At 35.5% G+C, this 21,905-nt stretch overlaps 2 protein-coding genes across 4 annotated transcripts in view; one reads left to right on the top strand and one right to left on the bottom strand.

Moving 5' to 3' along the window:
• Positions 1-21,905, bottom strand: part of STEAP3 (STEAP3 metalloreductase) — a 136,183-nt gene that overhangs the window by 20,769 nt on the left and 93,509 nt on the right. The gene's annotated exons all lie outside the window — the stretch shown is intronic.
• C7H2orf76 (chromosome 7 C2orf76 homolog) overlaps positions 1-21,905 on the top strand; it is an 88,972-nt gene that overhangs the window by 59,498 nt on the left and 7,569 nt on the right. For all 3 annotated transcript variants that reach the window (XM_059927647.1, XM_059927649.1, XM_059927648.1), the window contains 3 exons: positions 2,411-2,461; positions 14,740-14,777; positions 21,673-21,754. In XM_059927647.1, coding sequence (XP_059783630.1) covers positions 2,411-2,461; positions 14,740-14,777; positions 21,673-21,754 — 171 coding nt within the window. The remainder of the gene's footprint in view (positions 1-2,410; positions 2,462-14,739; positions 14,778-21,672; positions 21,755-21,905) is intronic.

Raw genomic sequence — 21,905 nt, 5'->3', positions numbered from 1 at the left:
GTACTGGGTTGGCCAAAAAGTGCCTTCGGTTTTTAAGTAAAAATAAAAGACACATTTTTCAGTAACACCAAGAACTTTATTGAACAACATATTCACCATTTTGTTCCACTACCTTCTTCCATTTTTCAGGCAACTTCATGATTCCATCTTCCCAAAACTTTTTATCTTTTTGAGCAAAGAACTGTTCCTGGTGCCTTTTACAGTCTTCCAGGGAATTGACATTTTTTCCATTAAGTGAATTTTGTAAAGACCGAAATATATGGAAATCCGAAGGTGCAATGTCTGGGTGAATACGGCGGATGAATCAGAACTTCCCAGCCGAGCTGTAACAGTTTTTGCCTGGTCATCAAAGAAAAAATATGCAGTCTTGCGTTATCCTGATGGAAGATTATGCATTTTCTGTTGACTAATTCTGGATGCTTTTCATCGAGTGCTGCTTTCAGTTGGTCTAGTTGGGAGCAGTACTTGTTGGAATTAATCGTTTGGTTTTCTGGAAGGAGTTCTTAATAGAGGACTCCCTTCTAATCCCACCATATATGCAACATCACCTTCTGTGGATGAAGACCGGCCTTTGGTGTGGTTGGTGGTGGTTCATTTCACTTGCCCCACGATCTCTTCCGTTCCACGTTATTGTACAGTATCCACTTTTCATCGCCCGTCACAATTTGTTTTAAAAACAGAACATTTTCATTACGTTTAAGTAGAGAATCGCATGTGGAAATACGGTCAGGAAGGTTTTTTTCACTTAACTTATGTGGAACCCAAACATCAAAGCAATGAACAAAACCAAGCTGGTGCAAATGATTTTCAGCGCTTGATTTGGATATTTTGAGTATGTCGCCTCTCTCCTGTGTGGTATGACATTGATTGTTCTCAATTAATGTCTCTATTTGATCGCTATCAACCTCAGCTGGTTTACCTGACCGTGGAGCATCAGCCAGCCAGAAATCTCCAGCACGAAACTCCGCAGACCACTTTTGACAAGTTCGATCAGTCACAGCAGCTTCTCCATACACTGCACAAATCTTTTTTTTTGCTTTTCAGTTGCATTTTTACCTTTCTTGAAATAGTAAAGCATAATATGCTGAAAATGTTGCTTTTTTTTTTTCCATCTTCAATATTAAAATGGTTACACAAAAATTCACCAATTTTGATAAGTTTTTAAAAAAATGCACTCTGATATGACAGCTGTCACAATACAATCTAACATAATTGTTTTGAATGAAGTTAAAGGCAACTAAGTGCTACTAGAGCCATCTTACCTTTTGGCCAACTCAGTACCTTTTTACAGGATTCACAGGGAGCATGTGTTCTCAAGAGTGGGGACTTGTCTTGGTAACTTCTTATTTACCCTGTATCTGGAATACTTGGTAGTAGGTAGTTTAAATGCATATAACATAAATGAATAAATTATATTTTAATTTTGGTATGTATTTGACCTTTAAAAGGTAACTGTACTTAAACAGTTTTCCTAATTCAGATGTGTGGGAGTTTTTAGAGTTTTCTTTGATAACACATTCCTGTAGTTTTAAGATCAAAATGTAAAAAGGAATACAGTGAGAAGCCTCCTTGCCACTTCTGTTCTCTATCTGACCAGTGCATCATGCTCCCTCCCATGAAAACATAAGCATGTGCAAACATATATTCGTATTTTCCCCCCCTTTTACTTCAAAGGTGGCTTACTAAAAATAAGGCTCTGCCTTATGCCTCCTTTACTCTTGACATATCTTGAAGATCTTATCATATTAGCAGAGAGCTTCTTCCTCATCCTTTTTTTTTTTTTTTTTTACAGTTGAAAAATATGTTTAATGGTTTGGGCATATTATAGTTTATTTAGCAAGTACCCCCATTAAAGGATATTTGGATTTTTCTAGGCATTTACTATTGCAAACAGTGCTACAGTTAGTACCTTTGTATGTATGTCGTTTCATACACACACGCACAAGAGTGTGCAAAGTATATCTCTGGTAAATTCTCCAAGTGGAATTGCTAGGTCAAAAGGTATATGCATATGTAATTTTGATATATGTTACTTAATTGCCCTCTGTAGGGGTTGTAGTTTAATTATTATTTAAAACTAATTCTAGTATTTGGGACACTGTTTAAAAATTTTTTTACTCTGTTTTTGTTCTGTTTTCTTTGCTGAGTTAGAGTTGTTACATGGTAGGTTATCTGAAATTTGGTAAGAGTATTAAGATCGTTCTAGATCATTGGTTTCCACTACTAACTTAACCCCCCCAAGGGGTTCTCAGATTCATGTGCTAAATGAACATCAACTATATAATAATGTCTCCCACATACATACTGTATATTTCAAATGTATAAGATGCTATTGTATAATAAAATGCTAATTCACTTAATACTATGTCTATTTGAATATTTTATAATAAAAATAATCTATCTTTTACAGATATCCCTTTGAGGACCAGCCTGCCACCACCATTCAGAAATTATAAATATGGTAACCAATTTTTCTTATTCTTTTAAGATATATGTTAATATAATTTCACATTAGTTTTATATTGATGTGAATTTAAATTTGGTTTTCAAAAATGAATTTACTCTCTGTATATAAAAACCACTATGGAAGTTATTTAGAAATATAGGAATTCTAGTATATCGTTAAATTGTAATTGTGTAGGGAAGTGTATGAATTGTATATTCCTCCTATTTGTGAGGAATAGTATGTTTGGCAAACTGTTTAAAATGAATTTCTTTGTCAGGTAATCAGAAAAGAAGAAATGATTAAAGACTAGGAATTATAAGAAGAGATTTAACATTTTAGAGGCCAGTAACTTGAGCATGTTACATAGTAATTTTATATGTTGCAATTACTGATTTTAAAATGTAGTAATAAGGCAAGAAGCTGGGTTTCATTATTCATTATAAAGATGGTACAGTTATTAACCTTCAGCGTAGTGACACTCACCAAACTTTGAATTTGAGACTTCACTTGAGAATTACAATGCACCTAATAAATATTTCTGTTAATTGGTGCAGACATTTTTAAAGCATAAATTTTTTATTACCCTAGATCATTTTTGGAGTGGTTTTTAATTCTGCTGCCATTTGGTAGAGCAACTTATGAACTAAAATACTTTGAAATCACAATCTTCACCGTGTGTATGCATTTTAATATCCAGAGACTAATTGTGAGGTCACAGGGGGTAGTCAAGCAGAAGTTAAAGGCACTGAGTGGAAAGTACTTTGATTTATTGGACTTAAAGAATTTATGTACTAAATATTGAATAAGAGAAAGGAATAAAAAGCATGATTAACTAAATATGAAACTTCTCCAGTTTCGTCTTTCATGGCTTTCAAAGTATCATGCCTTGAAATATAACCTTAAACTTGAATCAGCCTGCAGATGCCACTTAAAGTTAGCATAGCTACATATAGTTTCCCTTTTTGCATGGTGTGGGTGTGTATTCAAACTTGTGTTCCATGTAAGTTATTTTAAAAGACCAGTGTTAGATCATGAAATCATCAAAATATCTGGCTGTTAATCATCACGGTGGTAAATAATATATTCCTGTCAATTTCTCCCTTTATGTATGTTAGTATTTGTTTTGTGTTTTTACGTGCTCCTATATTGGGTGCTATATGTTTTTAAAAATTAATTAATTAATTAATTAATTAGGCTGCATTGGCTCTTTGTTGCAGTGCGTGGGCTTCTCTCTTATTGTGGTGCGTGGGCTCAGTAGTTGGGGCGCAGGCTGTAGAGCACGGGCTTAGTTGACCCGCAGCATGTGGGATCTTAGTTCCCCGACCAGGAATCGAACCCGCGTCCCTTGCATTGGAAGGCAGATTCTTAACCACTGGACCACCAGGGAAGTCCCGGGTGCATATATGTTAATGAGTGTAATCCTCCTCTTGTATTGAGCCTTTTATCATTATATAGTGTCCTTTCTTTCTTTATGGCCTTTGTCATAAAGTCTATTTTGTCTGATATAAGTATTTCCACCCCTGCTTTCTTGTCCTTTTCATTTGCCTGAAATAGCTTTAAAAAATTTTTTTTGTTTTTGTTTTGTTTATTTTTTAATTGAAGTATAGTTGATTTACAAGGTTATGTTAATTTCTGCTGTGCAGCAAAGTGATTCAGTTATACATATATATATACATTGTTTTTTATATTCTTTTCCATTATGGTTTATCCCAGTACGTTGTGCTGTATAGTAGGACCTTGTTGCCCATCCATTCTGTACATAATAGTTTGCATCTGCTAATCCCAAAACTCCCAGTCCATCCCTCCCCCACACTCCTCCCCCTTGGCAACCACAAGTCTGTTCTCTATGTCTGTGAGTCTGTTTCTGCTTTGTAGATAGGGTTCATTTGTGTCAAATTTTAGATTCAACATATAAGTGATATCATATGGTATTTGTCTTTCTCTTTCTGACTTACTTAGTGTGATACTCTCTAGTTGCATCCATGTTGCTGCAAATGGCATTGTTTCGTTCTTTTTTATGGCTGAGTAGTATCCCATTGTATACATGTACCACGTCTTCTTTATCCATTCCTCTGTCAGTAGACATTTAGGTTGTTTCCATGTCTTGGCTATTGTGAATAGTGCTGCTATGAACATAGGGGTACATGTATCTTTTTGAATTATAGTTTTGTCCGGATATATGCCCAGGAGTGGGATTGTTGGATCATATGGTAGTTCTATTTTTAGTTTTTTGAGGAACCTCCATACTGTTTTCCATAGTGGCTGCACCAACTTACATTCCCACCAACAGTGTAGGAGGGTTCCCCTTTCTCCGCACCCTCTCCAGCATTCGTTATTTATAGACTTTTTAATGATGACCATTCTGACCAGTGTGAGGTCTGGTTAGCTACATACAAGCTACATACAAACATATGTCTGTAGCTTAGATGATTTAACAAAGAAAGGGACATTAATACAACACTCCATTAAAAACCACTGTGAGGTGGTACTAGTTGTAGTTTTGATTTACATTTCTCTAATAATTAGTGATGTTGAGCATCTTTTCATGTGCCTATTGGCCATCTGTATGTCTTCTTTGGAGAAACGTCTATTTAGGTCTTCTGCCCATTTTTTGATTGGGTTGTTTGGTTTTTTATTGTTGAGTTGTATGAGCTGTTTGTATATTTTGGAAATTAAGCCCTTGTTGGTCACATCATTTGCAAATATTTCCTCCCATTCTGTAGATTGTCTTTTCATTTTGTTTATGGTTTCCTTTGCTGTGCAAAAGCTTGTAAGTTTGATTAGGTCCCATTTGTTTATTTTTCTATTGCCTATTGCCTTGGGAGACTGACCTAAGAAAACATTGGTATGATTTATGTCAGAGAATGTTTTCTTCTAGGAGTTTTATGGTGTATTGTCTTATGTTTAAGTCTTTAAGCCATTTTGAGTTTATTTTTGTACATGGTGTGAGGGTGTGTTCTAACTTCTTGAGGGTGTGTTCTAACTTCATTGATTTACATGCAGCTATCCAACTTTCCCAGTGCCACTTGCTGAAGAAACTTTTTCCCATTTTGTATTCTTGCCTACTTTGTCAATGATTAATTGACTGTAGGTGTGTGGGTTTATTTCTTGGCTCTCTGTTCTGTTCCATTGAAACATATGTCTGTTTTTGTACCAGTATCACACTGTTTTGATTACTGTAGCTTTGTAGTATTGTCTGAAGTCTAGAAGGGTTATGCCTCCTGCTTTGTTCCTTTTCCTCAGGATTGCTTTGGCAATTCTGGGTCTTTTATGGTTCCATGCATGAAATATCTTTTTCCATCGCCTCACTTTCAATCTATGTGTGTCCTTCACCCTAAAGTGGGTCTCTTGTAGGCAGCATATTGTAGGTTCTCGTTTTATTATCCAATCTTTCACTCTGTGTCATTTGATTGGAGCATTTAGTCCATTGACATTTAAGGTAATTATTAATAGATAGGTATTTATTGCCATTTTAAATGTTGCGTTCCAGTTGATTTTGTATTTCTTCCTTGTTCTTTTTGTTTTTCCATGGTAGTGGATAATGTACCTCTCATATTATTCTACCTTATTAACATTCTCTTGTCCTATTATTTCTATACTACTCAGATGAATTGACAGGAAAAATGAATACATTTATCTGTGAAGAAATTAGAGAACCACCATGGCTTTGATAGATTTCAAGTGACTGTCTGCATTTGGCTCTTTAACAGTCTGCCACTTTGTGTTTGACAAGAAAGGCTGAAGTGTTACTTTCTCACCTGTCCTTGTCCTGCAGTATTGCTACACTCTCTATGGGGTTGAACACACTGGGTGTTGGGGAGTGGAAAGGGCACAGGCTCAAATTTCATTTTTGTTAGTTGCCATTTCTGTGCCCTTGGACAAAGGTCCAGTTCTCTCTGCCAGGCCACCAAGAGTCTGAGATTTCTCAGAGCCCTTCCTCCCATTTAATTGGCATCTACATCTATTACTGGTTTACCCTGGCCAGACAGTGTGTTCATAAAGCACGGGGGATGTTGTTTTATTTTTAAATCCTATCGTTTAGGCATGGTGCATGTGTGCAGTAAATGTTGGTTGTTGTGCAGTGTGGGGCTGCTAATCCTGTTTGTTTCTAAGGCTGTGTGAGAGTAGATTAAACAGTGCACGTGTGAACACATTAAATACTCCGCAAACATAAGATCTTCTTTTTATTTTTATGAGGTTGCTTTCCTCAAGGAATTTGCATTAAGGAAACAATATCCACAGAAGTTGTTTCTGTTAATAATGAAGATTATTTTTTTAAGAAGGAAAAACAAGTGAAAGAGATGATTTAACAAAGAAAGGGACATTAATACAACATCTTTTGCTAGCTTGTCATTTCTCCTTTCTTACCTTCTTCCCAAGTCTTACCAATTTCTGTTGGAGAGAAAAATCTGGTGAAAATTTCTATTCAAAGCATTTCTTTTTCTGCTAAAAAATGTGGCTTCCTTCTTGTGGGGTTCTAGAACCTATCAGAACAAAGATATGTCTAATTTAAAGACTTGTTAGCAAAATATACAGAACATGATTAACATTTGGCAAGGTCAAACTACAGTTTTGCAAGTTGATTGCAAGGTCCTTTTGTTTTAAAAAAAAACTACTCTTGGCTTCTTTAGTCTCCAGTAACAAACTGATATATATCTGCAGTGAGAAAAAGAGTGTAATAGGTAACTCAGTATAATAGATAATTCACAAGTCACATGTGTTTATTTTCGTGTGTACATTGTAAGCTTATTTTTAGCAGTTGTGGCATATTTACATCTGAAGTATGTGTATTTCACTTAGGTTAGATTTATTTTTATTTCTTAACAATACATATAGTCCAGGGATTAGGCTGACCTTATATTAAAAATTGCAATAGGTAATTGAAAGTTGACTATTTAAAATAATGGGTAATTCAGGGTGCTGGTTCTTAACTGAATAGGTACCCTATTCTTCTGTATTATTAGAACATAGTTAAATCAAGGTTTTTTTTTTTTAAACAGATCCTTTTTTTTTTTATTCATCAGAAAGTCACACAAATTATAATCATCCTCATCAGTTCACTCAGTCCCATGTAATTAATTTTTTTTTCATGTTGATCTTTTGTTAGCACTTTTATGAATTCATCAGTTTTCCATTAGAGTTCTGAAAATGCTTATTCATTCAGTTCAGCAGTATAGTCAGTTACCAGAAACCTGTGCTTGTCAGAGTCTTTTTCATGAATTCCTTGAAGATGAAACCCTTTTATAGGAACATTTTTGCAAAAGCATCAGAGTACACCCAAAACTGTCTGTAAATGACAAAAAACTTAAAAATGACCACAGTTAAAGATCTTTTTTTTTCACACACACACACACTGTATTTTATTTTTACAAGAGATAAATAGACTGACACCAAGCATTGTACATGGATGACCACAACAAAAGCAACAATGATTGCAATTACCAAACACGAATCACACTCATACTATGTCATAATATTGACATTCAGTCCAGTAATCCTCCACTGTAACAGCTCCTTTACTTTGCAGTGAAAATTGATTTGTATATTCTTTGCCTCTGAGCCCTTGTGGGATTTTTTTTTTTTTAATTAATTTATTTATTTATTTTTGGGTGTGTTGGGTGTTCGTTTCTGTGCGAGGGCTTTCTCCAGTTCCAGCGAGTGGAGTCCACTCTTCATCGCGGTGCGCGGGCCTTTCACTGTCGCGGCCTCTCTTGTTGTGGAGCACAGGCTCCAGACGCGCAGGCTCAGTAGTCGTGGCTCACGGGCCTAGCCGCTCTGCGGCATGTGGGATCTTCCCAGACCAGGGCTCGAACCCGTGTCCCCTGCATTGGCAGGCAGACTCTCAACCACTGCGCCACCAGGGAAGCCCGATTTTTTTTTTTTAATTCAAACAGAAAGTCACAAAAATTATACTCATCCTCATCAGTTCACTCAGTCCCATGTAATTAATTTTTTTTTTCATGTTGATCTTTTGTTAGCACTTTTATGAATTCATCAGTTTTCCATTAGAGTTCTGAAAATGCTTATTCATTCAGTTCAGCAGTATAGTCAGTTACCAGAAACCTGTGCTTGTCAGAGTCTTTTCCATGAATTCCTTGAAGATGAAACCCTTTTATAGGAACATTTTTGCAAAAGCATCAGAGTACACCCAGAACTGTCTGTATATGACAAAAAACTTAAAAATGACCACAGTTAAAGACTTGATGAAAGTTCATAATAATGCAATTGACAAGGAAATTTAGTTATTTCTGAGATGCACATTTTAAAATAATAACTAGAATTATGACTTATAACATTATACCAGAACATATAGGATTTTTAGGAATTTCATGTAATGTCTGAAACATTTATATTAACATATTTCCAAACAAATAACCCAAAGAAAGTTTAGTATTAGTTGTTTTTTTGTTTTTTAATTTTTTAATTTAATTTTATTTATTTTTTTATACAGCAGGTTCTTATTAGTCATCCATTTTATACACATCAGTGTATACATGTCAATCCCAATCTCCCAATTCATCACACCACCATCCCCACCCCCCCACGGCTTTCCACCCTTGGTGTCCATACGTTTCTTCTCTACATCTGTGTCTCAACTTCTGCCCTGCAAACTGGTTCATCTGTACCATTTTTCTAGGTTCCACATACATGCGTTAATATACGATATTTGTTTTTCTCTTTCTGACTTACTTCACTCTGTATGACAGTCTCTAGGTCCATCCACGTCTCAACAAAGGACCCAATTTCGTTCCTTTTTATGGCTGAGTAATATTCCATTGTATATATGTACCACATCTTCTTTATCCATTCGTCTGTCGACGGGCATTTAGGTTGCTTCCATGACCTGGCTATTGTAAATAGTGCTGCAATGAACATTGGGGTGCATGTGTCTTTTTGAATTATGGTTTTCTCTGGGTATATGCCCAGTAGTGGGATTGCTGGATCATATGGTAATTCTATTTTTAGTTTTTTAAGGAACCTCCATACTGTTCTCCACAGTGGCTGTATCAATTTACATTCCCACCAACAGTGCAAGAGGGTTCCCTTTTCTCCACACCCTCTCCAGCATTTGTTGTTTGTAGATTTTCTGATGATGCCCATTCTAACTGGTGTGAGGTGATACCTCATTGTAGTTTCAATTTGCATTTCTCTAATAATTAGTGATGTTGAGCAGCTTTTCATGTACCTTTTTGCCATCTGTATGTCTTCTTTGGAGAAATGTCTATTTAGGTCTTCTGCCCATTTTTGGATTGGGTTGTTTGTTTTTTTAATATTGAGCTGCATGAGCTGTTTATATATTTTGGAGATTAATCCTTTGTCTGATGATTCGTTTGCAAATATTTTCTCCCATTCTGAGGGTTGTCTTTTCGCCTTGTTTATGGTTTCCTTTGCTGTGCAAAAGCTTTGAAGTTTCATTAGGTCCCATTTGTTTATTTTTGTTTTTATTTCCATTACTCTAGGAGGTGGATCAAAAAAGATCTTGCTGTGATTTATGTCAAGAGTGTTCTTCCTATGTTTTCCTCTAAGAGTTTTATAGAGTCTGGTCTTACATTTAGGTCTCGAATCCATTTTGAGTTTATTTTTGTGTATGGTGTTAGGGATTGTTCTGATTTCATTCTTTTACATGTAGCTGTCCAGTTTTCGCAGCACCACTTATTGAAGAGACTGTCTTTTCTCCATTGTATATCCTTGCCTCCTTTGTCATAGATTAGTTGACCATAGGTGTGTGGGTTTACCTCTGGGCTTTCTATTTTGTTCCATTGATCTATGTTTCTGTTTTTGTGCCAGTACCATATTGTCCTGATTACTGTAGCTTTGTAGTATAGCCTGAAGTCAGGGGGTCTGATTCCTCCCGCTCCATTTTTTTCCCTCAAGACTGCTTTGGCTATTCAGGGTCTTTTGTGTGTCCATATAAATTTTAAGAGTTTTTGTTCTAGTTCTGTGAAAAATGCCAGTGATCATTTGATAGGGATTGCATTGAATCTGTAGATTGCTTTGGGTAGTATAGTCATTTTCACAATATTGATTCTTCCAATCCAAGAACATGGTATATCTCTCCATTTGTTGGTATCATCTTTAATTTCTTTCATCAGTGTCTTATAGTTTTCTGCATACAGGTCTTTTGTCTCCCTAGGTAGGTTTATTCCTAGGTATTTTATTCTTTTTGCGGCATTTGTAAATGGGAGTGTTTCCTTAATTTCTCTTTCAGATTTTTCATCATTAATGTATAGGAATGCAAGAGATTTCTGTGCATTAATTTTGTATCCTGCAACTTTACCAAATTCATTGATTAGCTCTAGTAGTTTTCTGGTGGCATCTTTACGATTCTCTGTGTATAGTATCATGTCATCTGCAAACAGTGACAGTTTTACTTCTTCTTTTCCAATTTGTATTTCTTTTATTTCTTTTTCTTCTCTGATTGCCGTAGCTAGGACTTCCAAAACTATGTTGAATAATAGTGGTGAGGGTGGACATCCTTGTCTTGTTCCTGATCTTAGAGGAAGTGGTTTCAATTTTTCACCATTGAGAATGATGTTTGCTGTGGGTTTGTCATATATGACCTTTATTACGTTGAGGTAGGTTCCCTCTATGCCCACTTTCTGGGGAGTTTTTATCATAAATGGGTGTTGAATTTTGTCAAAAGCTTTTTCTGCATCTATTGAGATGATCATATGGTTTTTATTCTTCAATTTGTTAATATGATGTATCACATTGATTGATTTGCATATATTGAAGAATCCTTACATCCCTGGGATTAATCCCACTTGATCATGGTGTATGATCCTTTTAATGTGTTGTTGGGTTCTGTTTGCTAGTATTTTTTTGAGGATTTTTGCATCTATATTCATCAGTGATATTCGTCTGTGATTTTCTTTTTTTGTAGTATCTTTGTCTGGTTTTGGTATCAGGGTGATGGTGGCCTCAGAGAATGAGTTTGGGAGTGTTCCTTCCTCTGCAAGTTTTTGGAAGTGTTTGAGAAAGGTGGGTGTTAGCTCTTCTCTAAATGTTTGATAGAATTCACCTGTGAAGCCATCTGGTCCTGGACTTTTCTTTGTTGGAAGATTTTTAATCACAGTTTCAATTTCATTACTTGTGATTGGTCTGTTCATATTTTCTATTTCTTCCTGGTTCAGTCTTGGAAGGTTATACCTTTCTAAGAATTTGTCCATTTCTTCCAGGTTGTCCATTTTATTGGCATAGAGTTGCTTGTAGTAGTCTCTTCGGGTGCTTTGTATTTCTGCGGTGTCTGTTGTAACTTCTCCTTTTTCATTTGTAATTTTATTGATTTGAGTCCTATCCCTCTATTTCTTGATGAGTCTGGCTAATGGTTTATCAATTTTGTTTATCTTCTCAAAGAACCAGCTTTTAGTTTTATTGATCTTTGCTATTTTCTTTGTTTCTTTTTCATTTATTTCTGCTCTGATCTTTATAATTTCTTTCCTTCTGCTAACTTTGGGTTTTGTTTGTTCTTCTTTCTCTAATTCCTTTAGGTGTAAGGTTAGATTGTTTACTTGAGATTTTTCTTGTTTCTTGAGGTAGGCTTGTATAGCTATAAACTTCCCTCTTAGAACTGCTTTTGCTGCATCCCATAGGTTTTGGATTATCGTGTTTTCATTGTCATTTGTCTCTAGGTAGTTTTTGATTTCCTCTTTGATTTCTTCAGTGATCTCTTGGTTATTTAGTAACGTATCATTTAGCCTCCATGTTGTTTGTGTTTTTTACCTTTTTTTCCCTGTAATTGATGTCTAATCTCATAGCGTTGTGGTCAGAAAAGATGCTTGATATGATTTCAGTTTTCTTCAATTTACTGAGGCTTGATTTGTGACCCAAGATGTGATCTATCCTGGAGAATGTCCCGTGCGCACTTGAGAAGAAAGTGTAACCTGCTGTTTTTGGATGGAATGTCCTATAAATATCAATTAAATCTATCTGGTCTATTGTGTCATTTAAAGCTTCTGTTACCTTATTTATTTTCATTTTGGATTATCTGTCCATTGGTGTAAGTGAGGTGTTAAAGTCCCCCACTATTATTGTGTTACTGTCAATTTCCTCTTTTATAGCTGTTAGCAGTTGCCTTATGTATTGAGGTGCTCCTATGCTGGGTGTATATATATTTATAATTGTTATGTCTTCTTCTTGGATTGATTCCTTGATCATTATGTAGTGTCCTTCCTTGTCTCTTGTAACATTCTTTATTTTAAAGTCTATTTTATCTGATATGAGTATTGCTACTCCAGCTTTCTTTAGATTTCCATTTGCATGGAATATCTTTTTCCATCCCCTCACTTTCAGTCTGTATGTGTCCCTAAGTCTAAAGTGGGTCTCTTGTAGACAGCATATATATGGGTCTTGTTTTTGTATACATTCAGTAAGCCTGTGTCTTTTGGTTGGAGCATTTAATCCATTCACGTTTAAGGTAATTATCGATATGTATGTTCCTATGACCATTTTCTTAATTGTTTTGGGTTTGTTTTTGTATAGGTTCTTTTCTTCTCTTGTGTTTCCCACTTAGAGAAGTTCCTTTAGCATTTGTTGTAGAGCTGGTTTGGTGGTGCTGATTTCTCTTAGCTTTTGCTTGTGTTTAAAGCTTTTGATTTCTCCATCGAATCTGAATGAGATCCTTGCTGGGTAGAGTAATCTTGGTTGTAGGTTCTTCCTTTTCATCACTTTAAGTATATCATGCCACTCCCTTCTGGCTTGTAGAGTTTCTGCTGAGAAATCAGCTGTTAACCTTATGGGAGTTCCCTTGTATGTTATTTGTCGTTTTTCCCTTGCTGCTTTCTTTTTTTTTTTTTTTTTTTTAATGTCTGAAACATTTATATTAACATATTTCCATACATATTTCCATACAAATACAAATATGATTTTTAGAAATTTCATGTTCCCTTGCTGCTTTCAATAAATTTTCTTTGTCTTTAATTTTTGCCAGTTTGATTACTGTGTGTCTTGGCGTGTTTCTCCTTGGATTTATCCTGTATGGGACTCTCTGCACTTCCTGGACTTGGGTGGCTATTTCCTTCCCCATGTTAGGGAAGTTTTCAATTATAATTTCTTGAAATATTTTCTCTAGTCCTTTCTCTCTCTCTCTTCTCCTTCTGGGACCCCTATAATGCGAATGTTGTTGCATTTAATGTTGTCCCAGAGGTCTCTTAGGCTGTCTTCATTTCTTTTCATTCTTTTTTCTTTAGTCTGTTCCGCAGCAGTGAATTCCACCATTCTGTCTTCCAGGTCACTTATCCGTTCTTCTGCCTCAGTTATTCTATTGATTCCTTCTAGTGTAGTTTTCATTTCAGTTATCGTATTGTTCATCTCTGTTTGTTTGTTCTTTAATTCTTCTAGGTCTTTGTTAAACATTTCTTGCATCTTCTCGATCTTTGCCTTCATTCTTTTTCTGAGGTCCTGGATCATCTTCACTATCATTATTCTGAATTCTTTTTCTGGAAGGTTGCCTATCTCCATTTAGTTGTTTTTCTGGGGTTTTATCTTGTTCCTTTTTTATCTTGTTTCATTTCATTTCACTGGACTTCCTTGTTGAATCCAACAGCATGATTGATAGAAATGAATTTTAGTTTAAGGTTAAGAGTTTATTCAGACATAATAACACATGTAATCATAATACATTAATTAAATGGTTAGATAAAAATGAGTGAAGAATTGGAAACTTTCTAAATTGAGTAAAGCAGATTAGATGGTGTGAGCCTGTGTATTATTTCAAAACCAGAAGACAGTAGTAGTCTTTGGGTATTAGCAGCCTTGGTCAGATTACCAGTGATCCTTGATGGTGTTTGAATTCTGAGAATGGTAACAACTTGTTGGTATGATTTGACCTCCTGTCACTGAATCTATTCTGAGAGATTAATAGATTAGTAATAGTAGTAGTAGTAGACATTAACAAAGTCTGTCTTAATTTAAGACAGACTGTTTTTTTTAAACCTTATTTGTTAATCTTAGCATTTAATGACTCTAACAAACAGGGTAGAATAATGTCATTCACCTGTCTTCTAAGGGAAACTGTGCTGAGTTGACTTCAGGTTATTGTACAAACACAGTTGTGTGTGTCAAAGGCCAGGGCTTTAAATATCTTTATACAGTGAGCTTTAATTTTAATAATATGCAAGTGTAATTTTTATTTTACTATGTACTAGAGGTTTAAGTGAACCTGATCATAAGGCAAAGACTCAGATTTCTCAGTTTCATAGCTGCCACCTTCTCCCCATCTCAGTTTAATAGTTTGAAATGAAGTTTTAGAATAGTTTTAGTAAAAAGACAACTTGTTTTTTTTTTTCTTTCAGATAAACTAAAGATTGTTCATCAAGCACATAAATCAAAGGTATGTTTCATATGTACAGTATCTGGCACACACATAGCAAGTAATCAATTTTTGTTGACTTAGTGAATAAATGAATGAACACATGTATTTCTCAGATATTTTCCATTATAATAGAATTTTTAATTTTGTAGCTACCCTTTCTATAGCCTTACTTTTCCATTAAAGGAAAAAAAAAAAAACCTCTAAGTCATATTCCTGTTAGTAGATCCTTTAAAAAAAAGGTGTTAATTAAAAAAAAAACAACGTTATATATCAAGCAAATGTGTAACATAAAATAAGCATAAAACTTGGTAAAATAAATTCAGGTTACATATAAAGGAAGTCAAGTATTATCTGTCAGTCCAATTTCTTTGATTTTCTTAATTCTGTACCAGAAGAAAAGAGCCAAAAGTAGATGAAAATACTGTGTTTTTTTTCTGATTTGACTGTTTCGGTGTGTAAGAGAAGGCTCCGGACTGTGGCTCTTGGGAACAGACCTATTAGTTCCACAGAGGACGTAGCCTTCCCCAAAGAGGACTGATTAGTTATTTGTTTATAGTATATTTTCATTTCTGTTTTCTTACTTTTTTAGAGCGATGTTTTTATGTTTGCTTCTCATACAGAGAGACCAGAGTGATTTTTTTTTCTTGAATCTCAGTGACCTTGTGTAGACTTCTCATTAAAGTAACCTTCTCTATTATACAGACTACTCAAGGACAAGGGACTGTATCTTATTCTTCATATCTCCAATACCTAGCACAATGCCTCATTCGTAGGAGTGTTTCCATAACAATTTTTGAAGGAAATATTTTATGAATTCATTTAATTTCATTCTCTTCTCTAGTCATAGATGCCCTCCATAAACTCAATCAGCTTTTAAATAAACGTATAACAAAAGATCATAAAGAAGATGGCCTGAGGGTATGTCTGTTGACTGTGAATTAGTAACTCAAAAACATTTTTTTTCTGATGGCTTAAAACAACACACATTTATTCTCTTATAGTTCTGGAGGTCAGAAATCTGAAATCAGTTTCCCTGGGTAAAATCAAGCTGGGTCTTTCCAGTAACTTTATTTTTTTATACCAAGGATTATATATACAAATTTGACAGTATCCATTGTCAAACACTTTAAAATTTAGTGCTTGTGTGTGTCTGGGACTGTGGTGTAGAATCTGTACTTTGTATCGATGCTAGAGTTGTATCTGTCCACATTCTCCATCCACTTTCTCTTCTCCAAGGCGGGACCCTTTACAACCTTGTCCCTAAAACGTGGAGAGTAGGAAGCTTGGTCTGATTGTAGAAGGGGAATATATAAAATGAAGTCACAATGAAACAGTATGCTCTTTGAAAAGGTTGTCATTCTCCATTCAGTGTTGCATTTTTACATCATTAAGCTCATGTTTCCTAAAAGGGATAATAACTAAATTATTCCCTTATCCTTAATGAAGACCTAGTTCATAATATTCAAATAATCAGTATTATTACATTTTTAAAAAATCAGGAAGTTTTCCTTCTATAGTTGGAAATATCTTAGAATTGTTCCTTATATTTAAAACATATGTTCCATCTTGGCATGTTAGAGTTGAAAAATTAGGGCCTATTTTTTAGTTGAACAATGTATTTACTTAAAGAAAGAGTCCCAGAACAAATTAAGTCACTTAGAATGTTTCAGGAATCTGGCTTTATAAACTTTCATCTAAACCATAATGATTCTAGTTAAGTACAGCCTATATACCCCAGAGATGGTTCTTCAAATTTCCTCTTTAACTTTTGTAAGGAAGGAGCCAATATATTTTCACAGATATGGTTTTAAGACTTAAAAATTTTACCCACATGTCCTCATTTGTGCCTTTTCCAACTACCAGACATTTTTGTCATTTTTCATGTGCATTCTACTCCTCATTTGCAGGGACTATAAGCATCACTGGCCCAGACTGTCAGTTTTCCAACCCATCTGTAATTTTAATCTCCTCCCTTAGCCAAAGGGAGAGACTTCCAAATAACTCCTGTATCTTAATGAACTTGTTCACGAAAGGCATTTTCCCCATTTCCCGAATTTTCTAGGTCCAAAGACTTTCTTAATTACAATTACCAGGTATACACAGAAATTTCTTGCCATCACAATAAAAAGGTGACTGGATACCTTCCCACCAGAGCCTCCTGTTTGGATGATGAGCTCCGTGTTTATTGAATGAATCAATAGTTACAAATAATTACCATAATATGATTTATTTTTTATCAAGAAAATGTATTTGTGTGTCTGTGTGTGTATTTTGATTATAATCAGTAGGCTACTTATAAAGTCATAATTCCTATCAAAAAGATTTGAAAGAAGAACCATAATTTCTATCTTTTATTTTGTGAGTTTGGAAACCAGATAGCTATCCTTGTTCAAAGTTTATGAAAGGAAGAAGTCACACTCTTGAATAAACTTTGTAAGAAATATACAAGATCTTTAAGAAGAAGACTTTAAAATGCCAGTGAGGGTATTCAGTTGTCCATACTCATTGAGCTGAACTCCTCTTAAGATCTATGCATTTTTTTATGTGAAATTCTACCTCAATTTAACAAAAAAGTAAAGCATGTAAAGAGGGATACAAGATGAGACTTAAGTGCAAGTATTAGGATATTTGGATGGGAAGATGCAACAGCATGAAGATGTCAGTTCTCTCATAGTTAATTTACAAATTTAATGCCACCCAAATAAAATTCTACAGTTGTGTGTATATATGTATTTGTATATATGTGTGTGTGTATATGTGTGTGTGTGTGTATATATATATGAGCTAAAGACACTGATTATAAAACTAACATGCAAAAAATAAATAATGAAGAATAGTCAGAAAAAAGAAGAGAAATGAAAGTGACTAACCCTGGCACATGTTAAGACATATTATAAAACTATACTAGTTAAAACGGTGTGGTACTGTCACATGAACTGTTAGTTCAATGGCACAGAATTAGAAGCCCAAAAATAGACCTAATTATATATAGGAATTTAATATATATTAAATATTGCATTTCAAATTTATGGAGAAAATATGGAGGATTCAGTAAATGTTATTGGAACAGCTAGGTAGACATCTAGAAAACAGTTAAATTGAATCCATATCCTTTTCTTATGCCAAAATAAATACTCATTGGGTTAATGACATAAATCTAAGATGAAACCCATAGGTGAGGGTAGAAATGAAATAGATTAACATGAGTGGATAATTTGTTCAGGCCGTGTGATGGGTACAGGAGGGTTCATTGTACTATTCTGTATACATTGTATGTTTGAAATTCTCTATGATTAAAAGTTTAAAAGATGAAATTAAAATATTTGAAGCAAACATGGAATCTTAAAAGTAATCTTAGACTGAAGGTCCAAATATGATAGGAAAATAAAAGATTGATACATTTTACTTTATTCATTAATTTATTCAACAGACATTCAGCACCTTCTTTTAAAAAAAAACACTATAAGAAAAATGAACAACTGAAAAACTGAGAGAAAATTTTCTAACTTATATTACAGAAAAGGCCTAATTTTACAATTCCATTGAAAAAATTATCCTACAAGTTTATTAAAAAATAGAAAATATTCAAATCTTTACTTAAAATAAATACAAATTAAGACTATACTTAATTTATATCTGCTGGATTGGCAGAGATCAAAAGATTTTGGTAATACACTGTGTTGGTGAGGGTGTGGGAAACAGGGACTCTCAGTGATGGGTAGCATTGGTATAAATGGGTACTGCTTCTTTGGAGAGTAATTTGGCGATATCTGTCAAAATAAAAATTGCCCTTACTTTCTGACTCAATAGTTATAGGAATTTATCTTACAGATAAAACTTATGCAAAATAATATATGTACAAGGATATTTGTTGCAGGATTGTGTATGGTACGAAGAGATAGGAAACAACCTGAATGTCCATCAGTAGGGACAGAGAGGGAGAGTTAATACTTTCATTGGAATATGCTGCAATCTTGATAAATTATGAGGCAGCTCTTACACTGATTTTGAATGACTTTAAGATATTTTAAGAGAAAAAAGTAAGGTGTTAGAACACAGCGTATAATATGCCATTATTTGTGTGAAAAAGTTTACATGCACCTCTCCACCTGCATGTACACGTACAGGGACAGTCTCTGGAAGGATACATAAGAATTAGTACAAATTCTCTGGAGAAGAACTAGTTGGATGGGGTTGGGAGGAGACTACTTCTCACTCTCTCCATATGTACTTGGAGAATTTTGTACTGTGAGTATGTATTACCTATTCTAAAATGATTTTTTTAGGCCTTCCCTGGTGGTCCAGTGGCTAAGACTCTGCGCTCCCAATGCAGGGGGCCCGGGTTTGATCCCTGGTCAGGGAACTAGATCCCGCATGCTGCAACTAAAGACCCCGCAGCCTGCAACGAAGATCCTGCATGCAGCATGGAGTGTCCTGTGTGCTGCAACTAAGACCTGGTGCAGCCAAATAAATAAATATTAAATTAATTAATTAGTTAATTAATTAATGATTTCTTTAGTGAAGTTTTTTTTTCCCCCTTTTAATCTGTGTGCTTTGGAGTTTAAGCCCCTGTGCTCTCTAGTGAGTGAAGCTTTGGAGCATGGCTTCTGGGTCAGCTCTTTTGGCTGCTGAGAGGCCTTATTGTTGAGCCTCCCTCTCAGCCATATTCTAGAAAGAGAATCCGTCGCTAAACGGCTGCGTTCTGGTTGACAGGTGGTACTGTGTGCCCAACTAGTGCTCACTACTAGGCGCTGTTTAGGGGCAGATATCAATCCTCCTGTATTTATGATGTTTGACTGAATTTGTGAATAGCATTGGAGAGCAATCTCATCTACTCCCACCCCAAATCACACAGAGAAATGTTAGTTAATATGACATGGGACCAAGTGTTTGTTAGCAAGGTGTTTAGATATGTGGACTTTCAGCAGAGGCAAATTTGCTTCTCTCAGAAGTCAGACTGTTTTTGTTTTTGCAAAAACAGAAATATAGATCAATGGAACAGGATGGAAAGCCCAGAGATAAACCCATGCACCTATGGTCAACTAATCTATGACAAAGGAGGCAAGGATATACAATGGAGAAAAGACAGCCTCTTCAATAAGTGGTGCTGGGAAACCTGGACAATTACATGTAAAAGAATGAAATTAGAACACTCCCTAACACCATACACAAAAATAAACTCAGAATGGATTAAGGACCTAAATGTAAGACCAGACACTATAAAACTCTTAGAGGAAAACATAGGAAGAACACTCTTTGACATAAATCACAGCAAGATCTTTTTTGATCCACCTCCTAGAGTAATGGAAATAAAAACAAAAATAAACAAATGGGACCTAATGAAACTTCAAAGCTTTTGCACAGCAAAGGAAACCATAAACAAGGCGAAAAGACAACCCTCAGAATGGGAGAAAATATTTGCAAACGAATCATCAGACAAAGGATTAATCTCCAAAATATATAAACAGCTCATGCAGCTCAATATTAAAAAAACAAACAACCCAATCAAATAATGGGCAGAAGACCTAAGTAGACATTTCTCCAAAGAGGACATACAGATGGCCAAGAAGCACATGAAACGCTGCTCAACATCATTAATTATTAGAGAAATGCAAATCAAAACTACGATGAGGTATCACCTCACACACCAGTTAGAATGGCAACTACAAACAACAAATGCTGGAGAGGATGTGGAGAAAAGGGAACCCTCTTGCACTGTTGGTAGGAATGTAAATTGATACAGCCACTATGGAGAACAGTATGGAGGTTCCTTAAAAAACGAAAAATAGAGCTACCATATGACCCAGCAATCCCACTACTGGGCATATACCCTGAGAAAACCATAATTCAAAAAGACACGTGTACCCCAATATTCATTGCAGCACTATTTACAATAGCCAGGTCATGGAAACAACCTAAATGCCCATCAACAGACGAATGGATAAAGAAGTTGTGGTACATATATACAATGGAATATTACTCAGCCATAAAAAGGAATGAAATTGAGTCATTTGTAGAGACGTGGATGGATCTAGAGACTGTCATACAGAGTGAAGTAAGTCAGAAAGAGAAAAACAAATATCGCATATTAACGCATATATGTGGAACCTAGAAAAATGGTACAGGTGAACCGGTTTGCAGGGCAGAAATTGAGACACAGATGTAGAGAACAAACGTATGGACATCAAGCAGGGAAAGCCGCGGGGGGCGGTGGTGGTGTGATGAATTGGGAGATTGGGATTGACATGTATACACTGATGTGTATAAAATGGATGACTAATAAGAGCCTGCTGTATAAAAAAATAAATAAAATAAAATTCAAAAAAAAAAAAAAAAAAAAGACTGGCCAAAGCTGGAACCTCAGCCCCCTGGCTGACTAGCCACATACTCTGGGCCTATATCTTAACCTCTCTGATTCCTCCTGGATTATTGTGAGGATGTGATGATGATGATGATAACAGAACAGTGACAGCCAACAGTACTCCCTGTGTGGCTGACACTGTCCTGAGGGTTTTGTATGCTTCATCTCTTTTCATCCTCTCCACAGGGTAGTGAGAAGATGCATCCCTCCCCCTACTTTTTTTGTTTTTTTAACAGATGAGCACATAAGAGCACCTCTAAGAGAGGTTTGTTTGTTGAGACCTCTAAGAGGTGGTTGTTGAGACCACGCAGCTGGATGTTGGTGGAACCTGAACTTGAACCCAGCTCCAGCTCCAAAGCTCAGTGCTTTATGTAGTGTGTGCATGTAGTAGGTACTCACTGTGTATCTGTTCACTTCTCTCCCTACAATGATGGGAGCAGAATGTAAATTATTGCTGTGACCCAGAGTAACAATTCAGTTGTCTTTGAGGAATCTTACCAAGTATGAAACACATATAAGTACTGGTAAAATGCAGATTTTCTTTCCTTCTAGACAAATGAACTTGTGTTGAGTTTGGAAGATGATGACAGACTCCTGTTAAAAGAAGACAGCACCCTGAAAGCAGCTGGAATCGGTGAGAAAGAGTGTGTGTGCCATGTAGAGTTGGGGGGGCGCTGGCTTTCCTGGCCTGTATGGTGATACCTGGCTGATTGTATTTGGATAACTTAATGCAATGTAAATGGTACCCTTGGTGCTCTTTACACTACCTTATAATTATTCAGAGG

This window comes from Balaenoptera ricei, chromosome 7 (assembly GCF_028023285.1).
Source record: "Balaenoptera ricei isolate mBalRic1 chromosome 7, mBalRic1.hap2, whole genome shotgun sequence".
Taxonomy (NCBI): domain Eukaryota; kingdom Metazoa; phylum Chordata; class Mammalia; order Artiodactyla; family Balaenopteridae; genus Balaenoptera; species Balaenoptera ricei.
The sequence above is the reverse complement of the archived record's forward strand: the minus strand, read 5'-3'. Positions and strand labels throughout refer to the sequence as shown.